Here is a 27,549-nt window from a genome sequence, read left to right on the forward strand (position 1 = left end):
AACTTTTTTTATTTAGTGAGTATACATTACTTTTATAAAATCTAAAAAAATCTTCATTTTAAGACATTAAGGGTATTTTTTGCATATTTTAACATAAAGTCTAGGTCATTTACTAAACAAGAAATTCAATGTATAATAACAGAGAAGCCACAGATTTAGAATCTAAAAAGTCAGAATTTTAATCTCTATTCTTCATTCTTTGATCATGTGACTTTGGGCTATTTCCCCATCTGTAAAACTCAACTTATAATATCTATTTTATAGAGTTGTTGGGTGAATTCAATGAGTAATATACACAAAATGCCTTTAAGTACAGTGCCTAGAGCATTAAGAGATTAGCAAACATCAATTCCTCTCATCATGAAAAAATAATCTTTTTCTTTTTAATTTTATTTTTTATTTTTTTAAATTTACATCCAAATTAGCATATAGAGCAACAATGATTTCAGGAGTAGATTCCTTAGTGCCCCTTATCCATTTAGCCCATCCCCCCTCCCACAACCCCTCCAGTAACCCTCAGTTTGTTCTCCATATTTATGAGTCTCTTCTGTCATTAAAAAATAATCTTTATCTTAGTATTCTGACTGTGGTGGGGAATGATGAAAAAAACTAAATTCATCTCCAAGCCCAGTCTAATTCATTAACAAATCTTCACTTGAACCCTCAACACAAAATCTGAGAAACGGGAAAAGCTTTGACATTCAACATGTCTAATTTCTCAACCTATACAGGAATCTCCACTCCAAGAAACATCCACCACTAAGAAATATCTCCCAAGCTTCAGTGTAACAAGAGTCTAGTAAGAGTTAACATACACTGAGTGCTTACTACGTGTCAGGCACCTAACAGGCTTACATGAGTTATTTATTCATCACTATAACTCTATAAAATAGGTACTACTGATATGTCTACCTTATAGGTAAAGAAACAGGTAAAGAAACAATTGTTGTTGTTACAGGTGTTGGAACCAGGATAACAACCAAAACTGGGTAACTCCAGACCCCATGTGTTCACACATTGCACAAACTGTCTCTGCTTGAAGACTCCTAGAGACAAGTCCTCTGAAGGCCAGCTATTACAACAGTTCTACAAATTAGATGGATCATTCTCACAATTAGTCAAAAGCCACATCCTTATCATTTCCTCATAGAGTTCTTCTGGAGCACTGACATGCCACTTCTCATGATGATCTTTTTCTTGATGTGTATCAAGTAATTCAACACTGAGAATCAGATAACTGAATTGTAAAGCTTTTACAACTAGAAGAGGCTTTCGATATCACTTAGTTCAATCTGTTGTTTTACAGACAAGTAAACAGGCCCAGTAATTTTAAGTAAGTTGTCCACAAGTAAATTAGTGGCAATCCAATGCTCTCAAAACAACCCATAAACACTACATCACCTCCCCCAAAAGAGTATAAGCTCCTTGCAAAATAAAAGCAGAGAAGGAAAAATCAGATTTTGTGAATAACTGTTATAACCAAGTATTTAGTTCATAAAAGACATAATTTCACTACCAGCAAAATTAAAAGAAATTTATTTAACACTACCTTAATTTTTGGTGTGAAAGTGTATCTTTTAAACGGCTCATTTAAATTAGAAAAAAGAACAATCTGACAAAGAGAATTTAATACTTACCCAATTATCATGTGCTTTTTTCTCATGGGAGATAATCTGAAAAAGAAATTCATTAAAATACTACTGATTTTCTTAGGTAAAAAAATCTCACACTACCACTATGATTTAGTACACAATTCATAAACTCGAAAATAACTCAAGCATCTCTGAAAGTCAGTAACATTTTTAAAGCAATTTTCATATACACATGACTACTCTATCACATTTTTAAAACAAAAACTGAATGTAAAGACAATTTTTGTCTAGTATATTTGTTTTATGCAAAAATCAACTACAATGAGTTGCTGACTAAGAGATAATTAGTCCAAGTAAATACGAGACTCCAGTGCTGATATATGTTTATTTATTTACTTAATCCATATTCCCAAAGAAGCAGGAGACATGCCAATTTTAAACAATTTTAAAACGTGGCAATTTTAAACTCTTGGGCACCTTTGTGGCTGGGTCAGTGGAGCATCCGACTTTGGCTCAGGTCATGATCTCACAGTTTGCAAGTTTCAGCCCCACATTGGGCTCGCTTCTACTGGCCTGTGAGCGCAGAGCCCACCTCAGATCCTCTGTCCCCCTCTCTTTACCCCTCCCCTGCTTGTACTCTCCCCCAAAATAATTTTTTTTTAAATAAATAAATAAGTAAATAAACAAACAAACAAGTATTTTATTTCAGAACACTTGGCTCCCTATAAATGTTCCACAGCCACACGCAAAACCTCAAGAGACGTGGTACAACTATCAAGTAACTATACTCTTGCATCAAAACAGAAATACCAATTCGAACAAATCAGAATTGTTTAATACACACACACACACACACACACACACACACACACACATACACACACACACACACACACATATACCTGCCCTTGATAAGAATGAATGGTTCTCTCCAATTCTTCTTCAAGATCTTTGGCTCGCTTTCTACAAGGAATAATCATTCTACTATTAACATGTACTAAGAAATGACAGAACACACTATGTCTACTGAAAATATTAATTAAAACACCTAGAGTGTTTTGTTTAATGTAAAAATAACTCCAGAACTCCACACTAATCACCTTTAACACGTTCTAAAGTAGTATATTTTTTCCTAATATAATTTTAATATTAATTATGCTTTAAGAGTACTACTACTTGGGTTTACCTAAAACCAAAGGTTATGCCAAGATTTATATGGTATATTGGTTTGTTTTTATTACTAAGAAGCATGCACTTGGAAGAATTATTCAGATGTCTGTAATCTTAACAGAACTCTAGGAAATTAAAAGTCTCTGTGAAATAAAATGTTACCTACTACCTTTATACAACTAATAAGATAATTCCTTCTTTTGGACAAAATCCAAGTTTACTCTTCCTAATGTAAAATTAAATATCACAACTATTTGGGATACTGCTAAAACTTGCCCCTTATTTTCTCTAGGTTTTCTATGATTTCCACGGAACTAATGACAAATGAACAAGAGAAAAACTAGACTTATCAATACTTCAGAAGTGGCTCACTCTTCTCTTTGAAGCATACTTCTCAAATTCATTAATATTGTATATATTCTTCCCCATTAGAACCAAAGAGGAAAGACCTTGAAATTAATGGATATTCATAAATTTCTTGATATTAACATAAAATAGGATTTCCCTATTTTAATGCGAGAGATTTAAAATCATGTACACTGAAAGGGAAATATTTCTCCTTTTTATATTTTCTGTATAATTGCAGAATAAAGCAAGATATACAAATGAAAAATAATGACAAATATCTTGGGTTTATTTGGGGGAGCTACCTTATTATTTTTTCTAGTATTAGGTTTTTGGATACCCTCCCCGCCTGAAAAAGAAAAGAGTAAAAAATATTCAATACCTATAGGTCTCCAGCTCTTCAGCTGCATGACTGATCTTTTCATCTGCTTTGGAAAGTCTCTCCTCTTTCTCTAATCGGTAATTTTCCTCTACTGTTAATTTCCTTGAAACAAAAAGTGTTTTGTTTTGTTTTTTACTGTATGTCATAAGATAATTATATATTTTTAATAATATCACAACTGGTGCTTCTCATAAAACAATTTGCATAAGACCACTAAAAACATCACATGCAAGAAAAAAAAGTAGCTGCATAAATATTCCTGGTGTGGAAATTAATATTACAAACTCAAATTATAAACCACCTTGTCTAATATAGTACTACTGACACAAAAGATTCAAGAGTTTTCTATAAGACTTTTATCATGAAAATAAGATCAAAAGTAAATATTAGTAAAAACTATCATGACTATATATTATTTATCAAGCCTTCTTGTATAAAGCAGTGTGACATTTATTAGACAAGAAGTCACCAAGTAATAAACTGAATTTCAATAATTTTTAAATTGGTTGTTAGGTTGTTAACACGGTGATTAAGCTTCTAAGACAGTTTACACGCATTTAAAAAAAAATTATAATGAACCCAAAGTAAATAAAAGTAGTACTAGTAGTCCTATCTACTACTTTTAGTTCTTTTAATAAAAACAGCTAACTTACTGAGCCATTAGCATGTGCCAGAAATTGTTCTTAGACTTTTACATGTATTATTACCCTATGTAATTATCACAACAGCTCTATAAGAAGGGAAAGGAAACACAGAAAAACTAAATAAGTGAACCTAGGCATAGAGCTAGCAAGTAGTAACTCCATTATACTCTATTACCCCTGTGTTTCACATGGTATCATCAGTAACACTGGTCCCTCAAGAAATACTGAACACCACAGGAAAACACATATGGAGTCCTAAATGTGAATGTCTCCCCTTCTTCACGAACTTTGGGGAAGAACATGACAAACTATTGAAGAAATCCTACAGGGTAGCAGTAAATGTTTTATATTCCATAAACTACATTACCAATTGCTAAGAAATTACTCCCTAGGTCAATCGTTTCATAGGGTTAGAAGAAAATAAGTCATCTCCTCAGAAAAAGCATCAAAGTATGATGGGCTTGGACATGGAAGGAAGTGTGTTTTTACAAACCCTAGATTAAAAAAATGGCCAGAATTGTCTGCTGTAGAGAGGTAAAGTCTATGAACCTCCCCTTGAATTTGGATAGATTCATTAATGATGAAAATGGCATTATAAAAGAAGCCTGATGATACGATCAAAAAATAATCACATCTTACTTCACATATCCAAAGCAACATATCAAACTTGTATGCTATACTATTTCACTTCTCTCCAATATTTGAGTGATGAAATGTTTTAATTTAAATGTAAGAATGGAATACACAGTATTTTGGGAAATTGAAGATATTTCACATTAATGAATTGATGAAATCACAATGTGAACAACACATACAGGGACAGGATTCTATTCAGTGTCCCATCCTTGCTCTTGAATATCTACAGAGAACACCTTTTTTTTTTGAAATTTTAAATATTCCTCATCAGAATTCTATCATCAACCATGTATTTTTATTTTGTTCAAAATGTATACTCAGAAGTATTCCTTTCACCTCAAAATAATCCCATTTGTATCCAAATTTTACTTATAATATCTTTCATCCTAACCTAAAAAGGGTGCATGCCTAAGTTTACTGAAAGAAGCCATGAGTCATCCACTCTATAGCTCTTCCATTTAGTCAAGTTTATTTTTCTTTCATATCCTGGGCAGTCCCAACTGGCCCAGAAGTTCATGATGAACAGCAAGTTTTTGATTTTTAATGGATTCCAAAGAATAATTAAGTATACAGGCTGGCAATGACAGAGCTTAACAAATCCCCCATCATCCTGATGGCAATGGAATGTTGGTATTTTCTACCAGTTTCCAAATATATAAAACAGAATCTCATTCCCACTACTTATGTTCTATAAAGTCATCCCAAATCCTAAATTAGCAAATGCTGAACCATTGCTCTTAAAGGAAACAGAGTTAGGTTTCTGGGTGCTCTGTTCACAGCATTTTCATCAACCCACCAACATGTAACCCTGTGTTCTGTTTTTCAGTTTAAAGATACCTTATTTAACATATATTGTTGGTTCATTACTAATGAACTCACAGCCAACAGCATTATAACTCAGGCTGAACATAGTTTCTCTGACACAGGTGCTGTCTCTATAAGACACACCACAGTCTTCTTGCACTTAGGAACACTAAACAGCATTTTAGCATGATACCTGGGGATCATTTTAAAACAGCTAAATCAAAAAAAATAATAATAAATAAAATAATAAAATAAAATAGATAAATCACCAACAAAAAGCACAAAAATGTGGCATTACATATAGTGCAGAAAAGGACACTTGTTTACAAAATGAGAGCTGAAATAAGAAGGAAGACTGGGAACATACACACTGGGAGATTCAAATTTCTTGCTATTCTGTGCATGTCTGAGAATGACCACTAAAGCTCCTGAGTACTGGTTTTAGGATAAAAATAAGTTTTCATTGGTTCAGGTCATGATCTCATGGCTCATGAGTTTGAGCCCCGCATCAGGCTATTTGTTGTCTGCTTATAGCCTAGAGCCTGCTTCAGATTCTGTGTCTCTCTCGCTCTCTCTCTCTCTGCCCCTCCTCTGCTCACACTCTCGCTCTCTCAATAATAAATTTTTTAAAAAATTAAAAATAAGTTTTCATGGGGCACCTGGGTAGCTTAGTTAAGTGTCCTACTCATGATTTCCACTCATGGTCAAGACATCGAGTGGTGACTCAGGCTTTGCGCTGGTCATGGAGCCTGCCTAAGAGTCTTTCCCTCTCCCTCTGCCTAACCGCCATATGGATACGCACACAAGCACGGTTTCGCTCTCTCAAAAAAAAAAAAAAAAATACAGGGGTGCCTGGGTGGCTCAGTCGGTTAAGTGGCCGACTTCGGCTCAGGTCATGATGCCGCGGTCCGTGAGTTCGAGCCCCGCGTCGGGCTCTGTGCTGACAGCTCAGAGCCTGGAGCCCGTTTCAGATTCTGTGTCTCCCTCTCTCTGACCCTCCCCCCGTTCATGCTCTGTCTCTGTCTCAAAAATAAATAAACGTTAAAAAAAAAATTTTTTTTTAAATACAAAGTTTACACAAGTAGGCGAATTTGCAAATACAGAATCTATACATGATGAAGATCAACTGTAATAACTTTCATTAAAGGGGCTTGAAATTATATTAATTAAATCAAGGAACATTTTATTTCCTTTTATGATGAAAAATATGTCCTATAGTAGTATTTGAAAATCTGGAGTCTCCAGATAGATATCTTAACAGTCGTTTGTGCATCTATGCATTTAGAGATCAGTACACACATGCACAGAAATCTCTCAATCCAATATATGAAGGTACTAATCATATCTATTCATATACTCAACAAACATTTATTGAATAACTACCATGTCCCAAGACATAATATTAGGCACTGGAAATACCGAAGAAAAGAGAATAAAGTAATTCTCTTACGGAGTTGACATTTAATGTTGGGGGGGGGGGAGGCCAATAAATCATCAGAGGACTTTAAGGGCTATGAAGAAAAATAAAACAAGATAAGGGATAAGGGAATTGCAGGTATTATCTTAGTTAGGGTAGCCAGGGAAGGAGTCTCTGAAGCAACATATGAACCTAGATCCAAATGAAATGAAGGATTCAACCTTACACAGGGGAATGCCAGTCCAAGAAAAGGAGCAAGTACAAAAGGCCCTGAGGTATAGATGCGCTTGGCATAATAATGATCATCAAGACCAGTGTGGCTGGAGGGTAATGAAGGAAAACTAAAATGAATAAGCTAAAATTAAAGAGATAACCAGCAAAAAAAAAAAAAAAAAAAGAGGTAGACAAAGGTCAGATCTTACAGAGTCTTGTAGGCCATCTAAAAGCTTTGGATTAAATTCTTACTGTGATATGAAGGCACCTGGGAGTTTGCAAACAAGACTGTGACAACACCCATACTTTATGCTTCAGAAGGGTCATGCCACTGAAAACAACTATGCAGGAGGTCGAGTGGAAAGAGACTATTTATGAGGCTACGACAATAAACCAGGCACTAACTGATGATGGTTTAGATCAGGGTCTAGTAGGGAAGGTAGTAAAAAATGGTCAGATTCAGAATAAAAAGTATTTCAAGATCAAGTAACCTTCTTAAAAATGAACTGATGAAATATTACCCAATCATAAATTGAGCGCTCTGAGTATCACATAAGCTGAATATGCATTAAACTATTTTACTTGCCATACAGTGGAGATATGAACAAAATCTTTATTACCTGTGAAGTGTCATTTCATTTTCTTGATACAGTTCAGTCATTACTTTAAGTTTCTGCTGAAGCTTTTGATTCTCGTTTTCAAATTGTGTATTTTCTGACTGCAAACATGCTTGTTCAGTCTGGAGACTTTTAATACGTTCTATAGAAAATTTTTAAAAATCATAATTAAAGGAGTAAATATTTCTAGATGCACATTCACATTTTATAAAGATAAAAATTACCAAAAAATAATAAATTATTCATAAATTCTTTCCAACAACAGAAAGTTTATAAGGGATTTTGTTCACCTAAATGCTTTTAATATTTTAAAGAACTATATAAACTGTTATGATTTTTTTTTTTTACTCCAAGATTTCCCAAAACCTTCAATATTCTATTTTTAGCATTTAATTTTCAGTTAGGAAACCAAAAAATAGTAAAATTTCTCAAGAAAGTTTTGGAGATGAGAGTTCTGAAGGGAAATATTTTAGTTCAACATTTCCTATGAAACTACTTAAACATGATGAACACCTATTTTTATCTCATAAAAAGTGTACTAGTTAATAACTTCTAGCCAGCCCTCCTTTTAAGCAAAATTTGGATATATGTAACAGGTCAGGCCAGAAATTTGGATCTTCTGATAAGAAATCCTACAAAATCATGCTAGCTTAATCCAGATCAAGATTGGAGAGGGATACCTGGATGGCTCAGTTAAATGTCAGACTTTGGCTCAGATCATGATTTGGTGGTTCATGGGTTTGAGCCCGACATTGGGCTCGGTGCTTGGGATTCTCTCTCTCTCCCTGCCCCTCCCCAACCTCAAAATAAATAAATAAACTTAAAAAAAAAGATTGGGGAGAAAAATACCAGTTTTAGCTTGTTAACTGCTAACCCACCTAAAAGAACTATCTAGGAAAACAAAAAATAACAATTCTAAATAATGAATGCTATATAATTAGTACATCAATTGTTTTTATTTTTTATTTTTGTTAAATATTTTTTTAATGTTTATTTATTTTGAAGGAGAGAGAGAGAGAGTGCAAGCAGGGGAGGGACAGAGAGAAAGAGGGAGACACAGAATCCAAAGAAGGCTCCAGGCTCCGAACTGTCAGCACACAGCCCAATGTGGGGCTTGAACTACGAACCACGAGATCATGACCCGAGTGAAAGTTGGATGCTTAACCGACTGAGCCACCCAGGTACCCCCATCAATTGTTTTTAAAACCTCATTTCTCTTCCAACATCATAACCCCACCTTCTGAATTCCTCTAAAATTGAAATGCCATCTCCCAAAACATGTGTATGAATCATCACCACAAATCTTTTTTTTTTTTTTTTTTTTTTTTTTTTTTAAGTAGGCTCCATGCCTAAGGTGGGGCTTGAACTCAACCTGAGGTTAAGAGTTGCATGCTTTACTGACTGAGCCAGTCAGGTACCCCCACCACAAATCTTAATACAAGACAAAACTTACTCTGTTTCAAAATCACAAAATCATACTAACATACATTAAAATTTTAGTAATGGCATACTACTTATTCTAATGGTATATAATTATTCATCTATTAATTAAACGTATATATCAAAAGGATAGCTTAAAATAAATATGCTACCATTAAATGATTTTAATGTCACACCTGGTCTTTCCACAGAAATTTTCAAATCTACATCAGAAGAAATCTGTCGACCTAGGCTTTAAGCCATTGCCAAGAACTGTCACGTAACAGACATTACTGTTGAATATCATCTGGTAAAACTGGATCATAGGGATGATCTTATAAAAGTTAATAGTTTTAATTTACTACTTTTTAATATCTAAAACCATGTTACACATATAACACTGAAATTCAAAGGTAAGTAGAGTTTTACATGTTTTTTAAAATAATTTCATTAGTTAAGATTGGAGAGGGGTGCCTAGATGGCCCAGTCAGTTGAGCGTCTGACTTTTGGTTTTGGCTCAGGTCATGATCAGGTTTGTGGGGTCGAGCCACAAGTTGGGCTCTACACTGACACTGTGGAGCTTACTTCGGATTCTCTCCCTCTCTCAAAATAAATAAATTAACTTTAAAAAATAAATAATTTCATTATTTTTATTTCATATGGATATGGAAGAAACTGATAGGACTTTACCAACAACAAAAAACTTAGTACTAATTTTTCACAAATTAGAAATAAAAGTAAAAGTCAAAAAAGCAATCAAATTAGACCTTTGTATAACTGATTCAATTAATAGTACCTTTCTGCAAAAGTACCTTTATTTAGAAAGACTTTAAAAGTATACAGATATCCTACCTGTAAGCTCTTCCTTTGTCTTATCTGCTTCAGATAATTGAATGTAAATTTGGTTTCTTTCTCCTTCTAAGGTTTTTAAAGATGCATTTAACTTTAGAGAATGGGAAAAGGAAAAAAACAACATTAATCAGTTATTCCAAAAAAGGAAAAACAAAAAATCTCAATATATCATTCCAACCTTTTAAAGTTCTACTACTTTGATAAAATGATCACCTAGAATGCAATAACCAACAATGCAGCTTCCATCTCGAAAAGTTAACAAAGTGATTAGTAGTCGTAAATGTCAAAAGAGAGGTAGAGAAGATCAGTGTCCCATCCTTAAAAAGTGGCTATTTTCATTCTATTTACCTTCAACCCATAAGTTTTAATTAAAGTAACCTTCAAACTACAGTACCACAACTTCACATAGATCAGTAAAGATCAAGATACCACTACTATGATGGAAAAGAAAAGGGATAAACCAGAAGAAAATGGACCAAGCATTTACTTCTCAAATTCGGATATGGGACAACAGAAATAGGAAAATACTAAGACCAGAGAAGGAAGAATGTTCAGGCAGAAATATGAAAAAATATATGCTAAATATTTTTTATTTATTCCTTATCTTAAAAAATTTGTGCAGACCTTAAAATTTTTTATTATGATAAATTCTAAAAACAACAATATGAATTTCTAAAGTTATTATAAAAAGAAAAAAGCAACTGATAAAGAAAATTCTGCTCACTTTGGAAAATTTGGAATCACTTCTATGGTAACTATAAAACAGACTTTTTAAAATAGTTACTAAGGACATATGACTTTAATCCAAATTCTATTTCTTTTCTCTATCTTTATATTTATATAGTAATGCAAACCTTAGCAGCATGAATCAGTTTCTTCAAAGCTCCTTTTGGTTGATTATCTATAGTAAAAAATAAAAACAACATTCAATTGGGAAAATAGTGCCATGTCACAACAGACATCCAAATGATTTTACTAGTTCATGCAACTAGAGCCTTGTAATCTCTATTCTTGCTACAATAAAGAATTTGAAATAAGGCAGAATGGCCTTGGACCTGCTCCCAAGAAGATAAACAAAAAAGCACTGCAAGTACCATAATATTGTCAAACAGATTCTTCACGACTCTCTCTAGAAACAAATTTGTAACAAGAATCTGGTATTCACCCAATACAGTCCACCGTCTCAACTATTCTTAGGACCCTTCAGCATATAAAATATAAGTGGAATTATACTCCAAATTAAAAAGAATTGCTTCTTGCAAGACAAAGCAGAAGTAAAAAAGTACAAACAGAACCAACCGTATGGGACTGTAATTTTCTTCCAAGCATTAATGCTATCATCAAAGAAAAATTTTGAAAAAATCATACCTTCTGTTCCTTAATACATGTGTTAATATGTAAGGGGTAGAGAGAGAAAAAAGAGAAAGGTCACAAAAGTCAGAAGAGCTACCACGGGGAGAAACTAGTGAAAGATGCACAAAACACTTCTGTACTCTTTTTGCAACTTCCAATGAATCTATAATCATGTCAACATAAAATTCTCTTTTCAAGTCAAAGGAATTGGTTTGAAAATACAGGGAGCAGCTACAGTGAACCTAACTCCTGCCTGAGTTTCCAGACCACAACCAGCAACGGTGATAACAATTTGGGGTGGCCAAGATTAAAGTACTGAGCCATCTAATTAATACAAAGTATCCTCAGGCATTCACCTGTATAACACTCATTTTTCAAACTACCCACCATCCACCCAATTAGCAGCCATGGCAGGAAAAATAGGCCCTGAAATGATTATGATGCAATGTGAAAATTGCTATAATGAGGATTTGTACAACATATAAAAAGAACAGGAAGGAAAGAGGCTGTAAGTCTGTCTGAGGAGATGGAGAAAGATTACTGAAAAAGCTGTATCCCAATTGAAGCTTAACAATAAGGAACGGTGTGAGAGGGACAGAGTATTAGAGACAAATGGAGAAGATGTGCCAAACTAGAACTGTATAAAGAACATGGTACACATAGGAAACTAAAAGCAAATACAAGAGCTACTTATCATTTTTAGCAAAAGAGGATGAATCACGACTTCATACCCAACTGCATACCATTTTCTGATTCACTCTTCATTTCCAATTCCAAGTTATCATCATTTGTTAGGTCTTCTCCAAGCACAGCAGCCCAATCTTTCATCTTTATCAAACGTTCAGTCAGAGACTTGACATTTAGTAAAGAGAGAAAAACAGAAAGAGAAGGTAATAATGCCTTTTGCTAACTGATTTACAACTTCTGAATGTGTAGTTATACTTTAAAAATCAATCTACATAGATAACAGTACATGACCTCTTATTCACCAGCTGATATTGAGACATATACTCTGAAAACTATAATATTTATTGACTATTAAACTCTGCGAGTTAAAAACCAAACTTGGTTATTCCTAAATCAAATACGATACTGGATAATGGTCCATTTTTGCTAAATATACTGCCTGACTATAAAGTAACAAAATATTTACTATATTACATTCTTTCCATACCACAAATAACAGTAGCCATTAAGCAAACAGTAAATTTTGTGTGAGGTCAAACACCTGCAAGTGAGGTACATGATATATAAAAAGAACACAGGCGAGCCTGGGTTCTATCATAAAATAGAACCTGAACTGGTACATTACAGGTTTTCCAACAGTACTTTTTTGATTTTCTTGAATAAAGAAAGGTTTTTCATTGTAAATAATGAAATGACTATGCCATATATTTCTGTGGAAGGACCCACCTAAAAACCCGCTCTGCTCTGTAATTTCTACCCTTTGATCTGTCCCTCTTGAGAGTTCCAGGCAAAAATAACATGGCCTAAAGCTTTGAGTAGAGCTTGAGATTAGCATTCTGCTTAGGAAGAATCTCAAGTTCTTTAGTAGAGTAAGTTTAGGGAAAAAATAAAAGAACATGCCAAATCATGAAAACAACTAAAGCTGGAATCTTCAAAAAATTCATAGCAACAACGTAAAGAGGATAAATGAATAGGTTTCAAGATGGCAATGTTCACTTCACTGCATAGATTACAGAATGTTAGTTTTATATCTTATTACTTGATACTCACACCTGAGTATGTTTGCAGCTTGAGATTTTAAGATTTAAAGCTTAAGATTTAAAGCTTTTTCAACGTTTTTTATTTATTTTTGGGACAGAGAGAGACAGAGCATGAACGGGGGAGGGGCAGAGAGAGAGGGAGACACAGAAGCGGAAACAGGCTCCAGGCTCCGAGCCATCAGCCCAGAGCCTGACGCGGGGCTCGAACTCACAGACCGCGAGATCGTGACCTGGATGAAGTCGGACGCTTAACCGACTGCGCCACCCAGGCGCCCCAAGATTTAAAGCTTTTAAGATTTAAAAGAGAAGGCAGGAAAAAGGGCTAGAAAGGGCAAATAAGGAGTAAGGAAAAGTGAACAAATCCTAAAAGTAAAAATAAGTTACCATATTCTTATTAGAGTCAAGTTTCAATTAGACTTATTTTTTGAAAAGTATTTATCTCCGTGAGAGTACATACAACAACTAATCTAGGTATTACAGATATTCAGCCAATACATATAACTTCATCTGTCCAATTTCTAAAATTCTTTCCAACCTCTTTTTATCAAAAGAAACAGATGGCAGTCTAAAAAGACAAAGGTAAAATCCATTATTCTTTTTTCTCTTCACTCAATACCTAGGCTAAAATACAAAGGAAAGGACAAAAAGGACATAAAGAATGTTGATATATAGACTACAAATCTAAAAGTCTTCAAGGAGCATTTGGGAGCAAGATGATAATATCAGTACAAATTAAAATGAATGCCCAAGAAGTACACACCCTCTAATTTGACCAAATAAATTATAAAAATAAAAGTTTCAAAAAACAAAAATTTTCAAATTTCAGAATAACATTCTAGCTGCCTCAGTCACTAAAACCAGAAGGCCCATTTACCTTGATCTGATTTTCTTTATCATACAGAACTTGCTCTGCATATGCTTTGGACTCTTCAAATGTTATTTTCTGTTTATTAAGTTGACCCACTTGTTCTTTCCATTCTTCAGCTTCTTGTAAAAGCTAAAATTCAAACCCAACCAAGAAAAAAAAAAAGCAACTTGTTATTTTTCATACTTAGGTGTGAATGAATTTATTTATATATACATACACAATTTTTTTTTATTTTTTTTAACATTTATATATTTTTGAAAGACACAGAGAGAAGGAGCACTAGTGGGGAGGAGCAGAGAGAGAGAGAGAGAGAGGGAGATATAGAATCTGAAGCAGGCTCCAGGCTCTGAGTTGTCAGCACAAAGCCCAATGTGGAGCTCAAACCCACAAACTGTGAGATCATGACCTGAGCTGAAGTCGGACGCTTAACCAACTGAGCCACTCAGGTGCCCGTAGATATAACTTTAATAGATGTTATACGACACAATATGTTGCTGAGAAGGGAAGGAGAGGGTTAGACAGGAGGAAAGAAGGGAAGGAAGGGTGGGGTCCTGTTTTCAAAGAACTTTCAAGAGGGGTAATGTAAAATAAGAGACACTTAAATACTGTTCAACTGATTTACATAATAAATTTTTATTAAATAAGAGGTTTTTTGAGACATACATATGTTAGATTTGGTCATTTCTTACCATCCCTTAAATAATATATAACATGCCATAACTTATTTGTACTAAAATTTGTTTTTTAAATCATGTGCTGTTTTGTAGTTAGGATAACTAAACTTCCAGAAATACCATTAATATGGAATACATCAAATTCTGCATAAACAATCTTTTACTTAGTATATACTTTTATAGAAAAAATTTTCTGAACATGATACAAAAGGTAAGGATCGTTATAAAACACAGATTTGACTACATAACACTTAAAAACCTCACAAATCAAAAAATAACAAAATCTAAAAGCAAGTAACTAGAAAGGAACTCTTAAAAATATATGCGGCAAAGGATTAATAATCTTAAGATGCAAAGAGCTGTTAGAAGTCAAAAGAAAAATAAGAAAAAAAATGAATGAGCAAGCAATTCACAAAAGAAATGGCCCATAGAAATATAAAAGTCCAAATCTATTAAAACTTTAAAACTCTATTCGCTCAAACAATAATTATTGGATTTCTCTGCAAAACTAAGGCATCTTTCCTAGCACAAGAAAACTAAACTTTTTCTATGCGTGTATAACACAATAAGAGAACACCAACAGATTAAAAAAAAATGAGGATTTTCTTGAAGAAAAAACTTTGAATCTGGTTATTAGTGGACTCTAGTGAATGACTAAAGAAATTGCATACCCAGCATGCAGTCTTAAGAAGTTAGAGGAGTATATTAGAACATGGCATCAGTGAATGTAGGATAGTTTATTTTAAGAACTTGAGTGATTAAAAAGGAGTTAAATGAAAGTAGATGTAAAGAATAAGACAATCTAGGTGAAAATTTTTCAAGATAGAAAAGGTCAGTTTTGATTATAACAGCAAATTTAACACAGCATTTATGACCACTTTCTCCTGAAATCTACTAAGATGAGAAAAAATTTACTAAAAGATTTGGGGGGGGGGGAAGAAGCATAAACCCATAAGAAAAAAAGAAAACAGGTGATGAAGGAAAAGGTAATTCTAGAAGTGGAAAGCAGAAAGAGATAGAAGTATAGTAAGAAATACAGCAGAGCAGACAAATCTGAAATCTACATAGAAGATGGGAAAGTCCAAATGTAAGTTGACTTAATACAACCCAAAATGCTTAGAATTTGGAGGCACCAATACTAGGGCTATAAGTAGGATTGAAAAGAGGAAGACTGAAAGTTTGTATAAAAAATGAAAAACAAAAAACAAAAAAAACAGAAAGTCCCTGCACATACATACACATACATTTTGACCCTCCATCCATCCTTCCCACTCACCCATATCTCTCACATGCATGTCCGCACACACACGCATACACATATACGTCTGGCAAAAGCCTAGAAGGTCATTTTCTGGAGAGGTGGAAAATGAAACTCTGGGACACTTGGCCCAGGTGAAAGTGTGAGTAAAATATTGAAAACATAAAAGGATAAAGTAAAAGCTGACTTACTGGATAGTGACACACCAACAACCCCCACCTGTCTTAGCTGCTTGCCACACTGTTGGCAAACAGGCTTATCCCTCTCAAACAGAAACTGTGGAGGAATTATCCCTGTGGAAAATGATCTTCAAATACCAACAACTGGGGATCTTCCAAGGAAACACCCTAGCCAGATTACCCTACAGAACAGCCTCCCAATAACACACACTGAGCTTCCAATTAGATATGAAGAGCTTCACTATCAAATGAGCAGACTGCCATGAATCACCTAATAACTGACTTTAAAAAGAAACTTAGTGGGGTGCTTGGGTGGCTTAGTCGGTTAAGCATCTGACTTTGGCTCAGGTCATGATCTCACGGTCTGTAGATTCGAGCCCCGCATCGGGATCTGTGCTGACAGCTCAGGACCTGGAGCCTGCTTCGGATTCTGTCGTCCCTTGCTCACACTGTCTCTCTCACTCTCAAAAATAAGCAAACATTAAAAAAAAAAAGAAAGAAACTCATAGATAAAAGACATAGACCAAAACAGAAAATAAAGGAACTCAAAGTAAACAAAACAACTCAGGGAACTGAAAAACACTTCAAAAAAGAAAATAATAATAACAATATCCTCAGCAAGATAAGACACGGCATCCATAAATGAAAAAAAGGCATAAGCAAAATAGGGGCACCTGGGTGGCTCAGTCGTTAAATGTCTGACTTCGGCTCAGGTCATGATCTGGAGGCTTAGGAGTTCGAACCCCGCATCAGGCACAGTTCTGACAGCTCAGAGCCTGAAGCCTGCTTCAGATTCTGTGTCTCCCTCTCTTTCTGCCCTTCCCCCCACTTGTGCTCTGTCTCTCTCAAAAATAAATAAAAACATTAAAAACAAGAAAAGGCAAAAACAAAATAAAAAAGACCACTTACAATTGAAAAATATAGGAGAATAAGTCAACAAAACTTGCAAAGAAAGAAAACAAAGAGGACATCTTTTGGGGGAGGGGGCAGGGGAGAGTGCGTGCATGCACACATACAAGCAGGGGAGGAGCAGAGAGTGAAAGAGAGAGAGAAAGAGAGAGAGAGAGACAGAGTCTCAGGCAGACTCAACACTCACTCAGCCTGAGCCTGACATGGGGCTCAATCCCAAGACCTTAGGGTCATGACCTGAGCCAAAATCAAGAGTCAGACACTCAACCAACTGAGGCACCCACACAGCCCAAGAGAAAATATTTAAATAACTACTATATAATCATACAAAAAATCCCAGAAAAAGCATGAAATAATTTCCCAGAACTGAATCCAAACCAAGAGTTTCCATATTAAGAGTATGAAAAAAGACTCACACATCATCATGACATTTCAGAGAACTAGAAACAAGGAAAGATATAAAAGCTTCCTGGAATGGAACAGGTGGCTGGCTCAGTCAGTCCGTCCATCCGACTCTTGATTTTGATGTAGGCCATGATCTCACAGTTTTGAGATTGAGCCCTATGTCAGGCTCCGAGCTGATTCTCTTTTCCTCTCTCTGCCTCTCTCAAAATAAATAAATATTTAAAATCTTTCAGGGAGGAAAAGAGCGGATCACAAAAAGATTCAGCAATCCAAATCTCATCTGACTTCTCAAAACCAATACTGGAAAGTGAAGACAATGGACCAATATCAAAATTTCAAGAAAAAAAACTTTCCAATCCAGAAGATATCCAACCAAAATGTCAATAACCTTAAGAGAAGACATTCTTAGGCATGCAAAGTTTTTAAAAGTTACCTTCTATACCTATGTCTCAGGAAGCTAATCAAGAAAATTAACCACAAAAGAGCAAGTCTTGGATACAGGAAATAGAAGATCCAACACAGGAGAAAGACAAGGGAATAGATGGGAGTGAAGTGAAATCTCAGGACAACAGAATCATTAACAGACCTAGAGAAAAAGTTCCTATTGGACCAGGAGGATGGAAGGCCTCAGGAAGGATTGCTTCAAGAAAAAAATAAAATTAGTACATTAACAAAGCATTTGAATGCACAAAGTTATTCAGCATCTCCAGAAGACAGATCTCCATGGTATATAGGAAACAAAACAATTACTAACCCTAGAGCAAATAAAATTTTGGGTAAAACAGAACATGTAGTAAGAGCACATCACGTGGCTTAGCTATAACATTTAGAAAACTGTAAATAATGCAATCAAATGAAAAACTGTCCCATGGAAAAATTTTAACTGTATTGGGAGAATAGTGAGACAGTAAATATATGTGGGTGTGTGGGAGTATCTCTACATATGAAGAAGGAAGAAGCTAAATCCTCATTTGCTCTAACCACCAGAACTGCTTCTATCTTTAGGCCCTGGACCCATAGCTTCAATCATTCTCACGGATATTCCCTGCCTTCCTTCAGTCTGGCTTTAAGGAGTTGGTCCTAAATCCTATTTGCTGTGATTATTAAAATTTGCCCTGGCTCGTTTTCACTACTGGAGGAAAAAGGTAACAGGAGTATACACTTTTGCACCCTATATAAAAGACATGTCAAAGGATATTCAGGAGACTGTCCTCCTTTCCTGCTTTCCGGGGAAAGCCTAATCTTGCCCCCAGGATGGGTCAGTCATGAATATGCCCAGAACATTTATAACTATGTAATCACAGTTAAAGAGTCCCTACAGAGTACAAACCTGTTTCTGGCTTTCCTGAAGTTGGGAATTTTCACTCAAAGCATCTTTTAGAGCTATCTTAAGTCGTTCTTCATTCATTTGAAATATTTTGAAGGTCGTTTTAGCCTAAGTAAAACACAACATATCAAGCTTATAGGAATTAATTTAATATTATAACTCTTTTTTATACATACTCCCTAAAACATGGAATTAAAGTAAAAAAAAAAAAACATGACAATATTAATAGGAAAGACAGTAGAGGCTACCAGAAAAAAGGCTACCAGGGTCCAGTCAAGGCTCTGCCACTAACTTGCCATGTGACCTTAGACAAATGATTTAGCCTCTTTTAACCTTTTATGTGCTTTCTAGCAAATTTTGTTAACTTTTTATTATCTGCCTCTTTTTTTTTAAATATGAAATTTATTGTCAAATTGGTTTCCATACAACACCCAGTGCTCATTCCAAAAGGTGCCCTCCTCAATACCCATCACCCACCCTCCACTCCCTCCCACCATCCATCAACCCTCAGTTTGTTCTCAGTTTTTAAGAGTCTCTTATGTTTTGGCTCCCTCTCTCTATAACCTCTTTTTTTTTTCTTCCCCTCCCCCATGCACTTCTGTTAAGTTTCTCAGGATCCACATAAGAGTGAAAGCATATGGTATCTGTCTTTGTCTGTATGGCTTATTTCACTTAGCATAACACTCTCCCAATTCCATTCACGTTGCTAGAAAAGGCCATATCTCATTCTTTCTCCTTGCCATGTAGTATTCCATTGTATACATAAACTACAATTTCTTTAACCATTCATCAGCTGATGAACATTTAGGCTCTTTCCATAATTTGGCTATTGTTGAAAATGCTGCTATAAACATTGGGGTACAAGTGCCCGTATTCATCAGCACTCCTGTATCCCTTGGATAAATTCCTAGCAGTGCTATTGCTGGGTCATAGGGTAGATCTATTTTTAATTTTTTGAGGAAACTCCACACTGTTGTTCAGAGTGGCTGCACCACTTTGCATTCCCACCAACAGTGCAAGAGGGTTCCCATTTCTCCACATCCTCGCCAGCATCTATAGTCTCCTGATTTGTTCATTTTAGCCATTCTGACTGCCATGAGGTGATATCTGAGTGTGGTTTTGATTTTTATTTCCCTGATGAGGAGCGATGTTGAACATCTTTTCATGTGCCTGTTGACCACCTGGATGTCTTCTTTAGAGAAATGTCTATTCATGTTTTCTGCTCATTTCTTCACTACATTATTTGTTTTTCGGGTGTGGAGTTTGGTGAGCTCTTTATAGATTTTGGATACTAGCCCTTTGTCCGATGTGTCATTTGCAAATATCTTTTCCCATTCCGTTGGATGCCTTTTAGTTTTGTTGATTGCTTCCTTTGCAGTGCAGAAGCTTTTTATCTTCATGAGGTCCCAATAGTTCATTTTTGCTTTTAACTCCCTTGCCTTTGGGGATGTGTCAAGTAAGAAATTGCTGCGGCTGAGGTCAGAGAGGTTTTTTCCTGCTTTCTCCTCTAGGGTTTTGATGGTGTCCTGTCTCACATTCAGGTCCTTTATCCATTTTGAGTTTGTTTTTGTGAGTGGTGTGAGAAAGTGGTCTAGTTTCAACCTTCTGCATTTTGCTGTCCAGTTCTCCCAGCACCATTTGTTAAAGAGACTGTCTTTTTTCCATTGGATATTCTTTCCTGCTTTGTCAAAGATTAGGTGGCTATACTTTTGTGGGTCTAATTCTGGGGTTTCTATTCGATTCCACTGGTCTATGTGTCTGTCTTTGTGCCAATACCATGCTGCTTGATGATTACAGCTTTGTAATAGAGGATAAAGTCTGGGGTTGTGATGCCTCCTGCTTTGTTCTTCTTCAAAATTACTTTCACTGTTCGAGGCCTTTTGTGGTTCCATATGAATTTTAGGATTGCTTGTTCTAGCTTTGAGAAGAATGCTGGTGCAATTTTGATTGGGATTGCATTGAATGTGTAGATAGCTTTGGGTAGTATTGACATGTTAACAATATTTATTCTTCCAATCCATGAGCACGGAATGTTTTTCCATTTCTTTATATCTTCTTCAACTTCCTTCACAAGCTTTCTATAGTTTTCAGCATACAGATCTTTTACATCTTTGGTTAGATTTATTCCTAGGTATTTTATGCTTCTTGGTGCACTTGTGAATGGGATCAGTTTCTTTATTTGTCTTTCTGTTGCTCCATTATTAGTGTCTAAGAATGCAACTGATTCCTGTACATTGATTTTGTATCCTGCAACTTTACTGAATTCACGTATCACTCCTAGCAGATTTTTGGTGGAGTCTATCAGATTTTCCATGTATAATACCATGTCATCTGCAAAAAGTGAAAATTGACTTCATCTTTGCCAATTTTGATGCCTTTGATTTCCTTTTGTTGTCTGATTGCTGATGCTAACACTTCCAACACTATGTTTAACAATAGCGGTGAGAGTGGACATCCCTGTCGTGTTCATGATCTCAGGGAGAAAGCTCTCAGTTTTTCCCCATTGAGGATGATATTAGCTCTGGGCTTTTCATAAATGGATTTTATGATGTTTAAGTATGTTCCTTCTATCCCGACTTCCTCGAGGGTTTTTACTAAGAAGGGATGCTGAATTTTGTCAAACGCTTTTTCTGCATCGATTGACAGGATCATATGGTTCTTATCTTTTCTTTTATTAATGTGATGTATCACATTGATTGATTTGCGAATGTTGAACCACCCTGCGGCCCAGGAATGAATCCCAGTTGATCATGGTGAATAATTCTTTTTATATGCTGTTGAATTCGATTTGCAAGTATCTTATTGAGAATTTTTGCATCCATATTCATCAGGGATATTGGCCTGTAGTTCTCTTTTTTTTGCTGGGTCTCTGTCTCGTTTAGGAATCAAAGTAATGCTGGCTTCATAGAATGAGTCTGGAAGTTTTCCTTCCCTTTTATTTTTTTGGAACAGTTTGAGAAGGATAGGTATTATCTCTGCTTTAAATGTCTCACAGAATTCCCCAGAGAAGCCATCTGGTCCTGGACTCTTATTTGTTGGGAGATTTTGGATAACTGATTCAATTTCCTCACTGGTTATGGGTCTGTTCAAGTTTTCTATTTCTTCCTGTTTGAGTTCTGGAAGTGTGTGGGTGCTTAGGAATGTGTCCATTTCTTCCAGGTTGTCCAGTTTGTTGGCGTATAATTTTTCGTAGTATTCCCTGATAATGGCTTGTGTTTCTGAGGGACTGGTTGTAATAATTCCATTTTCATTCATGATTTTATCTATTTGGGTCATCTCCCTTTTGTTTTTGAGAAGCCTGGCTAGAGGTTTATCAATTTTGTTCATTTTTCAAAAAACCAACTCTTGGTTTCATTGATCTGCTCTACAGCTTTTGTAGATCCTATATTGTTTATTTCTGCTCTGATCTTTATTATTTCTCTTCTTCTACTGGGTTTAGGCTGCCTTTGCCGTTCTGCTTCTATTTCCTTTAGGTGTGCCGTTAGATTTTGTATTTGGGATTTTTCTTGTTTCTTGAGATAGGCCTGGATTGCAATGTAGTTTCCTCTCAAGACTGCCTTCGCTGCGTCCCAAAGCGTTTGGATTGTTGTATTTTCATTTTCATTTGTTTCCATATATTTTTAAATTTCTTCTCTAATTGCCTGGTTGACCCATTCATTCTTTAGTAGGGTCTTCTTTAACCTCCATGCTTTTGGAGGTTTTCCAGACTTTTTCCTGTGGTTGATTTCAAGCTTCATAGCATTGTGGTCTAAAACTGTGCATGGTATGATCTCAATTCTTTTATACTTATGAAGGGCTGTTTTGTGACCCAGTATGTGATCTATCTTGGAGAATGCTCCATGTGCACTCGAGAAAAAAGTATATTCTGTTGCTTTGGGATGCAGAGTTCTAAATATATCTGCATATATGCATAAGCAACATAAGGCTGCTTATGTTTGTGATTAATTTATATATTTGGGGGCTCCCATATTCAGCACACAGACATTTATAATTGTTAGCTCTTCCTGGTGGATAGACCCTGTAATTATTATATAATGCCCTTCTTCATCTCGTTACAGCCTTTAATTTAAAGTCTAGTTTGTCTGATATGAGTATGGCTACTCCAGCTTTCTTTTGACTTCCAGTAGCATGATAGATAGTTCTCCATTCCCTCACTTCCAATCTGAAGGTGTCCTCGGGTCTAAAATGAGTCTCTTGTAGACAACAATAGATGGATCTTGTTTTTTTATCCATTCTGATACCCTATGTCTTCTGGTTGGAGCATTTAGTCCATTTGCATTCAGTGTTATTATTGAAAGATACGGGTTTAGAATCCTTGTGATGTCTGTAGGTTTCACGCTTGTAGTGATGTCTCTGGTATTTTGTGGTCCTTGCAACATTTCACTCACAGAATCCCCCTTAGAATCTCTTGTAGGGCTGGTTTAGTGGTGATAAATTCCTTCAGTTTGTGTTTGTTTGGGAAGACCTTTATCTCTCCTTCTATTCTAAATGACAGACTTGCTGGATAAAGGAGTCTCAGCCGCAATTTTTTTTCTGTTCATCACATTGAAGATTTCCTGCCATTCCTTTCTGGCCTGCGAAGTTTCAGTACATAGGTCTGTCATTAATCTTATTGGTCTCCCTTTATATGTTAGAGCATGTTTATCCCTCGCTGCTTTCAGAAATTTCTCTTTATCCTTGTATTTTGCCAGTTTCACTATGATATGTCGTGCAGAAGATCGGTTCAAGTTACGTCTGAAGGGAGTTCTCTGTGCCTCTTGGATTTCAATGCCTTTTTTCTTTCCCAGATCAGGGAAGTTCTCAGCTATGATTTGTTCAAGTACACCTTCAGCCCCTTTCTCTCTCTTCCTCCTCTGGAATCCCTATTATACGGATATTGTTGCGTTTCATCACATCACTTAGTTCTCTAATTCTCCCCTCATACTCCTGGATTTTTTATCTTTTTCTCAGCTTCCTCTTTTTCCATAATTTTATCATCTAATTCACCTATTCTCTCCTCTTCAATCCGAGCTGTGGTCGCCTCCATTTTATTTTGCACCTCATTTATAGCAATTTTTAGCTCCTCCTGTTTCTTAGTCCCTTGATCTCTGTAGCAACAGATTCTCTGCTGTCCTCTATACTTTTTTCAAGCCCAGAGATTAATTTTATGACTATTATTTTAAATTCATGTTCCGTTATATTGCTTAAATCATTTTTGATCAATTCGTTAGCTGTCGCTACTTCCTGGAGTTTCTTTTGAGGAGAATTGTTCCGTTTCATCATCTTGGGTAGTCCTTGAGGTAGCTCCAAACTGCAGGGCACTTCCCCTGTGCTGTCCAGAGAAACTTGTGTTGGTGGGTAGGGCCACAGTCAGACCCGATGTCTGCCCCCAGTCCACCGCTGGGGCCACAGTCAGACTGGTGTGTACCTTATCTTCCCCTCTCCCAGGAGGAGGACCCACTGTGGAGTGGTGTGGCCCCTGTCTGGGCTGCTTGCATACTGCCAGGCTTGTGGTGCTGCTTTGATGGGATCTGGCGTATTAGCCAGGGTGGATCCACAAGGTGCACAGGGCGGGAGGGGCAGGCTTAGCTCGCTTTGCAGTTGTTGTCCCCTGTGGGAGGGGCCCTGCAGCACCAGGAGGGAGGCAGACCCAATGGAGGGATGGATCCACAGAAGCACAGGTTTGGGAGTTTGTGCTGTGCAAGCAAGTTCGGTGGTGGGAACTGTTTCCCTTTGGAATTTCGGCTGGGGGATGGGAGAGGGAGATGGCGCTTCCCAGAGCTTTTGTTCCCCAGCCGAGCTGAACTCTGTCTTCCAGGGCTCAACAACTCTCTCTCCCGGCGTTGTCTTGCCCTCCCCACTCTCTGAGAGCAGAGCTGTTGACTATTAACATTCCAGATGTTAAGTCCCACTGGCTGTCAGAACTCACTCTGTCCAGCCCCTCTGCTTTTGCAAGCCAGACTCGGGAGCTCTGCCTTGCCGGACGGACTCCCCCTCCACTGCCCCGACTCCCTCCTGCCAGTCCATGTAGCACGCACCGCCTCTCTGACCTTCCTACCCTCTCCCTGGGCATCTAGTCTACGCTTGGCTCCAGAGAGTCCGTTCTGCTAGTCTTCTGTCGGTTTTCTGGGTTATTTAGGCAGATGTGGGTGGAATCTAAGTGGTCAGCATGACGTGGTGAGCCCAGCGTCCTCCTACGCTGCCATCTTCCTTGTCTATCTATTATCTGCCTCTCTTAACAGAATTTAAACTTATTGAGAGCTTTTCTATTTTATCCACTAATGGTAAGTGCCAAGCACTTTCAACGGTGGTACACAGCAAGAGCTTAATAAATACTTGTCAAATAAAATAAAATGAAGTTTCCTAAAGTACCTTCAATAAAAGAACTATATCTACGACACCTATATCTCAAATTCTAGTATTATATCTCTTTCTTGAATCATAAAATAATAAAATTAAAATGATTTTCAAAAGCAACAGACCTTCTAGACTAATTCAACTTACTTCAGCCACTTGTGATTTGAGAGATTTTGATTCATCCTCTAGAGACTGTATCCTTTTTGAAATATCCACCATCTGGAAAGACAGTATCAATCTATAAACAAGTATTCACTAAATTTTTTTGGTTTCCAAGAGGCCATATATCTTAGATATATTGTTATCCTAACACTTTCACTCAAAAAATGCGGACTTAAAATTAAGAAAACTTGTCAGCCATATGCTTAAAGGGATTTTATATGAAAGTTAGACAACAACAGTAATTCATTTCATGTTTACTCTTCATAACATTTAAGTTCTATAGGCTCAAGATAAATCCCCTAACATCACATCTTACTAAATAATCTCACACACATCTAGATCTTCCTTACTACAGATTTTAAAATAACAAATAAAGGAAAGTTAAAATGTTTTCAAAATGACTTATGAATAAAAAAATCCACTAAGTATGTGATAATTCAACTTTATTTATGTAAGCTACTTCCATAGTACACATAGAAAATTTCTGTAAGAATACGCAAGAAACTTAACATGGTAATGGTAACCTGTAACAAAAAAGCTACTGGATCTGGAAATTTTTACTCTCCCCTTAACAGCCTTCTGTATTTTTTTGGATTTTCTGGAGTACATATAATACTTTAACTGATACCTATTAAGTTTTTTAAACTCAATAAATTTCCTTTTCCTGCAGTCTCTTCAAACACAAATACCTTACCAATTCATCTTGTTCAGAATGCTTAGATTTCTCTTCTTTTAATTGGTTTTCCAGAAAAAGTATTTCATCCTCAAGTTCAGATTTAGAGCTGTTCAGCTTTTCATAGACTGCCTAAAAGAGAAAGCCAACTTTATAGATAGACATAGGATTTTTTGGTTATGATAAATCAGATGAGTATAATCAAATACATATACTTCAAATTAAATAAATTTCATTTGCATATTAGTTCATTTTTATAATATTTAAATAACAGCAATACTAGCAGAGGTCAGCAAACTTTTTCTATAAAAAACCAGTGAGTAAATATTTTAGGCCTGTAGGCCATGTAGTCTCGGTCCCAGCAACCCAACTCTGAGCATGTAGTGAGAAAGCAAAGACATTATGTAAATAAATGAGCATAACTGTGTTCCAATAACATTTATTTACAGGGGCACCTGGGTGACTCAGTCGGTTAAGTGTCCGACTCTTGATTTCAGGTCAGGTCATGATTTCATGGTCGTGAGATGGAGCCCCATGTCAGGCTCCACACTGGGCATGGAGCCTGCTTAAGATTCTCTCTCCCTCCCCCTCTGCCACTCGTGCACTTGCATGTACTCTCTCTCTCTAAAAAAAAAAAAAAAAATTTTAATTTTATTTACAAAAAAGTAGAGAAACCAAACAATCTGATTAAAAATGGCAGAGGACCTACACAGACATTTTTCCAAAGAGGACACGTAGGTGGCCAACAAAGAAATGAAAAGATCCCCAACATCACTGATCATAAGGGAAATGCAAATCAAAACTACAATGAGGTATCATCTCACACCTGTAAAAATGGCTAAAATCAAAAAGACAAAAAATAACAAGTGTTGGCAAGGATATGGAGAAAAAGGAACCCTTGTGCACTGTTGCTGGGAATGTAAACTGGTACAGCCACTGTGGAAAACGGTATGGAGATGTCTCAAAAAGTTAAAAGCAGAAATACTATATGATCCAATAATTCTACTGCTGAGTATTTATTCAAAGAAAACTAAAACACTAATTCAAAAAGATATACACACCCATATGTTTACTGCAGCCTTATTTACAAGAGCCAAAATATGGAAGCAACATTAAGTGTCCATCAATGGATGAATGAATAAAGAAGATGTGGTATATATACAAAATGGAATATCATATAACCATAAAAAAGGATGAGACCTTGCCATTTGTGACAATGTAAATGGACCTAGAGATATTATGCTAAGTGTAATAAGTCACACTGAAAAAGACTAATACCAAATGATTTCATTCATATGTGGAATCTAAAAAACAAAACAAATAAACAAAAAGCAGAATCAGATCTATAAAATCAGAGAACAAACTGATAGTTGCCACAGGAAAGGCAGTGGGGAGATAAGCAAAATGGGTGAAAGGGAGTAGGAGATACAGATTTACAGTTATGGAATGAATAAATCATGGCAATAAGAGGTATAGCACAGAAAATATAGTCGAGACTGTAATAGCGTTGTAAGGTGACAGATGGTAGTTTCACCTGTGATGAGCATAGCATTAAAGTATAGCGATACTGAATCACCATGTTGTAAC

The 27,549-nt window shown here is 36.0% G+C and overlaps 1 protein-coding gene across 13 annotated transcripts in view; it reads right to left on the reverse strand.

Moving 5' to 3' along the window:
* Positions 1-27,549, reverse strand: part of MIA2 (MIA SH3 domain ER export factor 2) — a 108,429-nt gene that overhangs the window by 29,322 nt on the left and 51,558 nt on the right. For 12 of the 13 annotated variants that reach the window (XM_049611576.1, XM_049611574.1, XM_049611575.1 and 9 more), the window contains 11 exons: positions 25,984-26,094; positions 25,275-25,346; positions 18,795-18,899; positions 14,046-14,168; positions 12,188-12,296; positions 10,946-10,992; positions 10,092-10,182; positions 7,824-7,962; positions 3,490-3,591; positions 2,495-2,555; positions 1,638-1,673 (listed from right to left, as the gene is read on the reverse strand). In XM_049611576.1, the coding sequence (XP_049467533.1) occupies positions 1,638-1,673; positions 2,495-2,555; positions 3,490-3,591; positions 7,824-7,962; positions 10,092-10,182; positions 10,946-10,992; positions 12,188-12,296; positions 14,046-14,168; positions 18,795-18,899; positions 25,275-25,346; positions 25,984-26,094 (996 nt within the window). Of the gene's footprint in view, positions 1-1,637; positions 1,674-2,494; positions 2,556-3,489; positions 3,592-7,823; positions 7,963-10,091; positions 10,183-10,945; positions 10,993-12,187; positions 12,297-14,045; positions 14,169-18,794; positions 18,900-25,274; positions 25,347-25,983; positions 26,587-27,549 lie in introns of those variants that run through there. The other variant, XM_049611583.1, reaches the window with a different exon arrangement.

Source organism: Panthera uncia, assembly GCF_023721935.1.
Source record: "Panthera uncia isolate 11264 chromosome B3 unlocalized genomic scaffold, Puncia_PCG_1.0 HiC_scaffold_1, whole genome shotgun sequence".
NCBI lineage: Eukaryota > Metazoa > Chordata > Mammalia > Carnivora > Felidae > Panthera > Panthera uncia.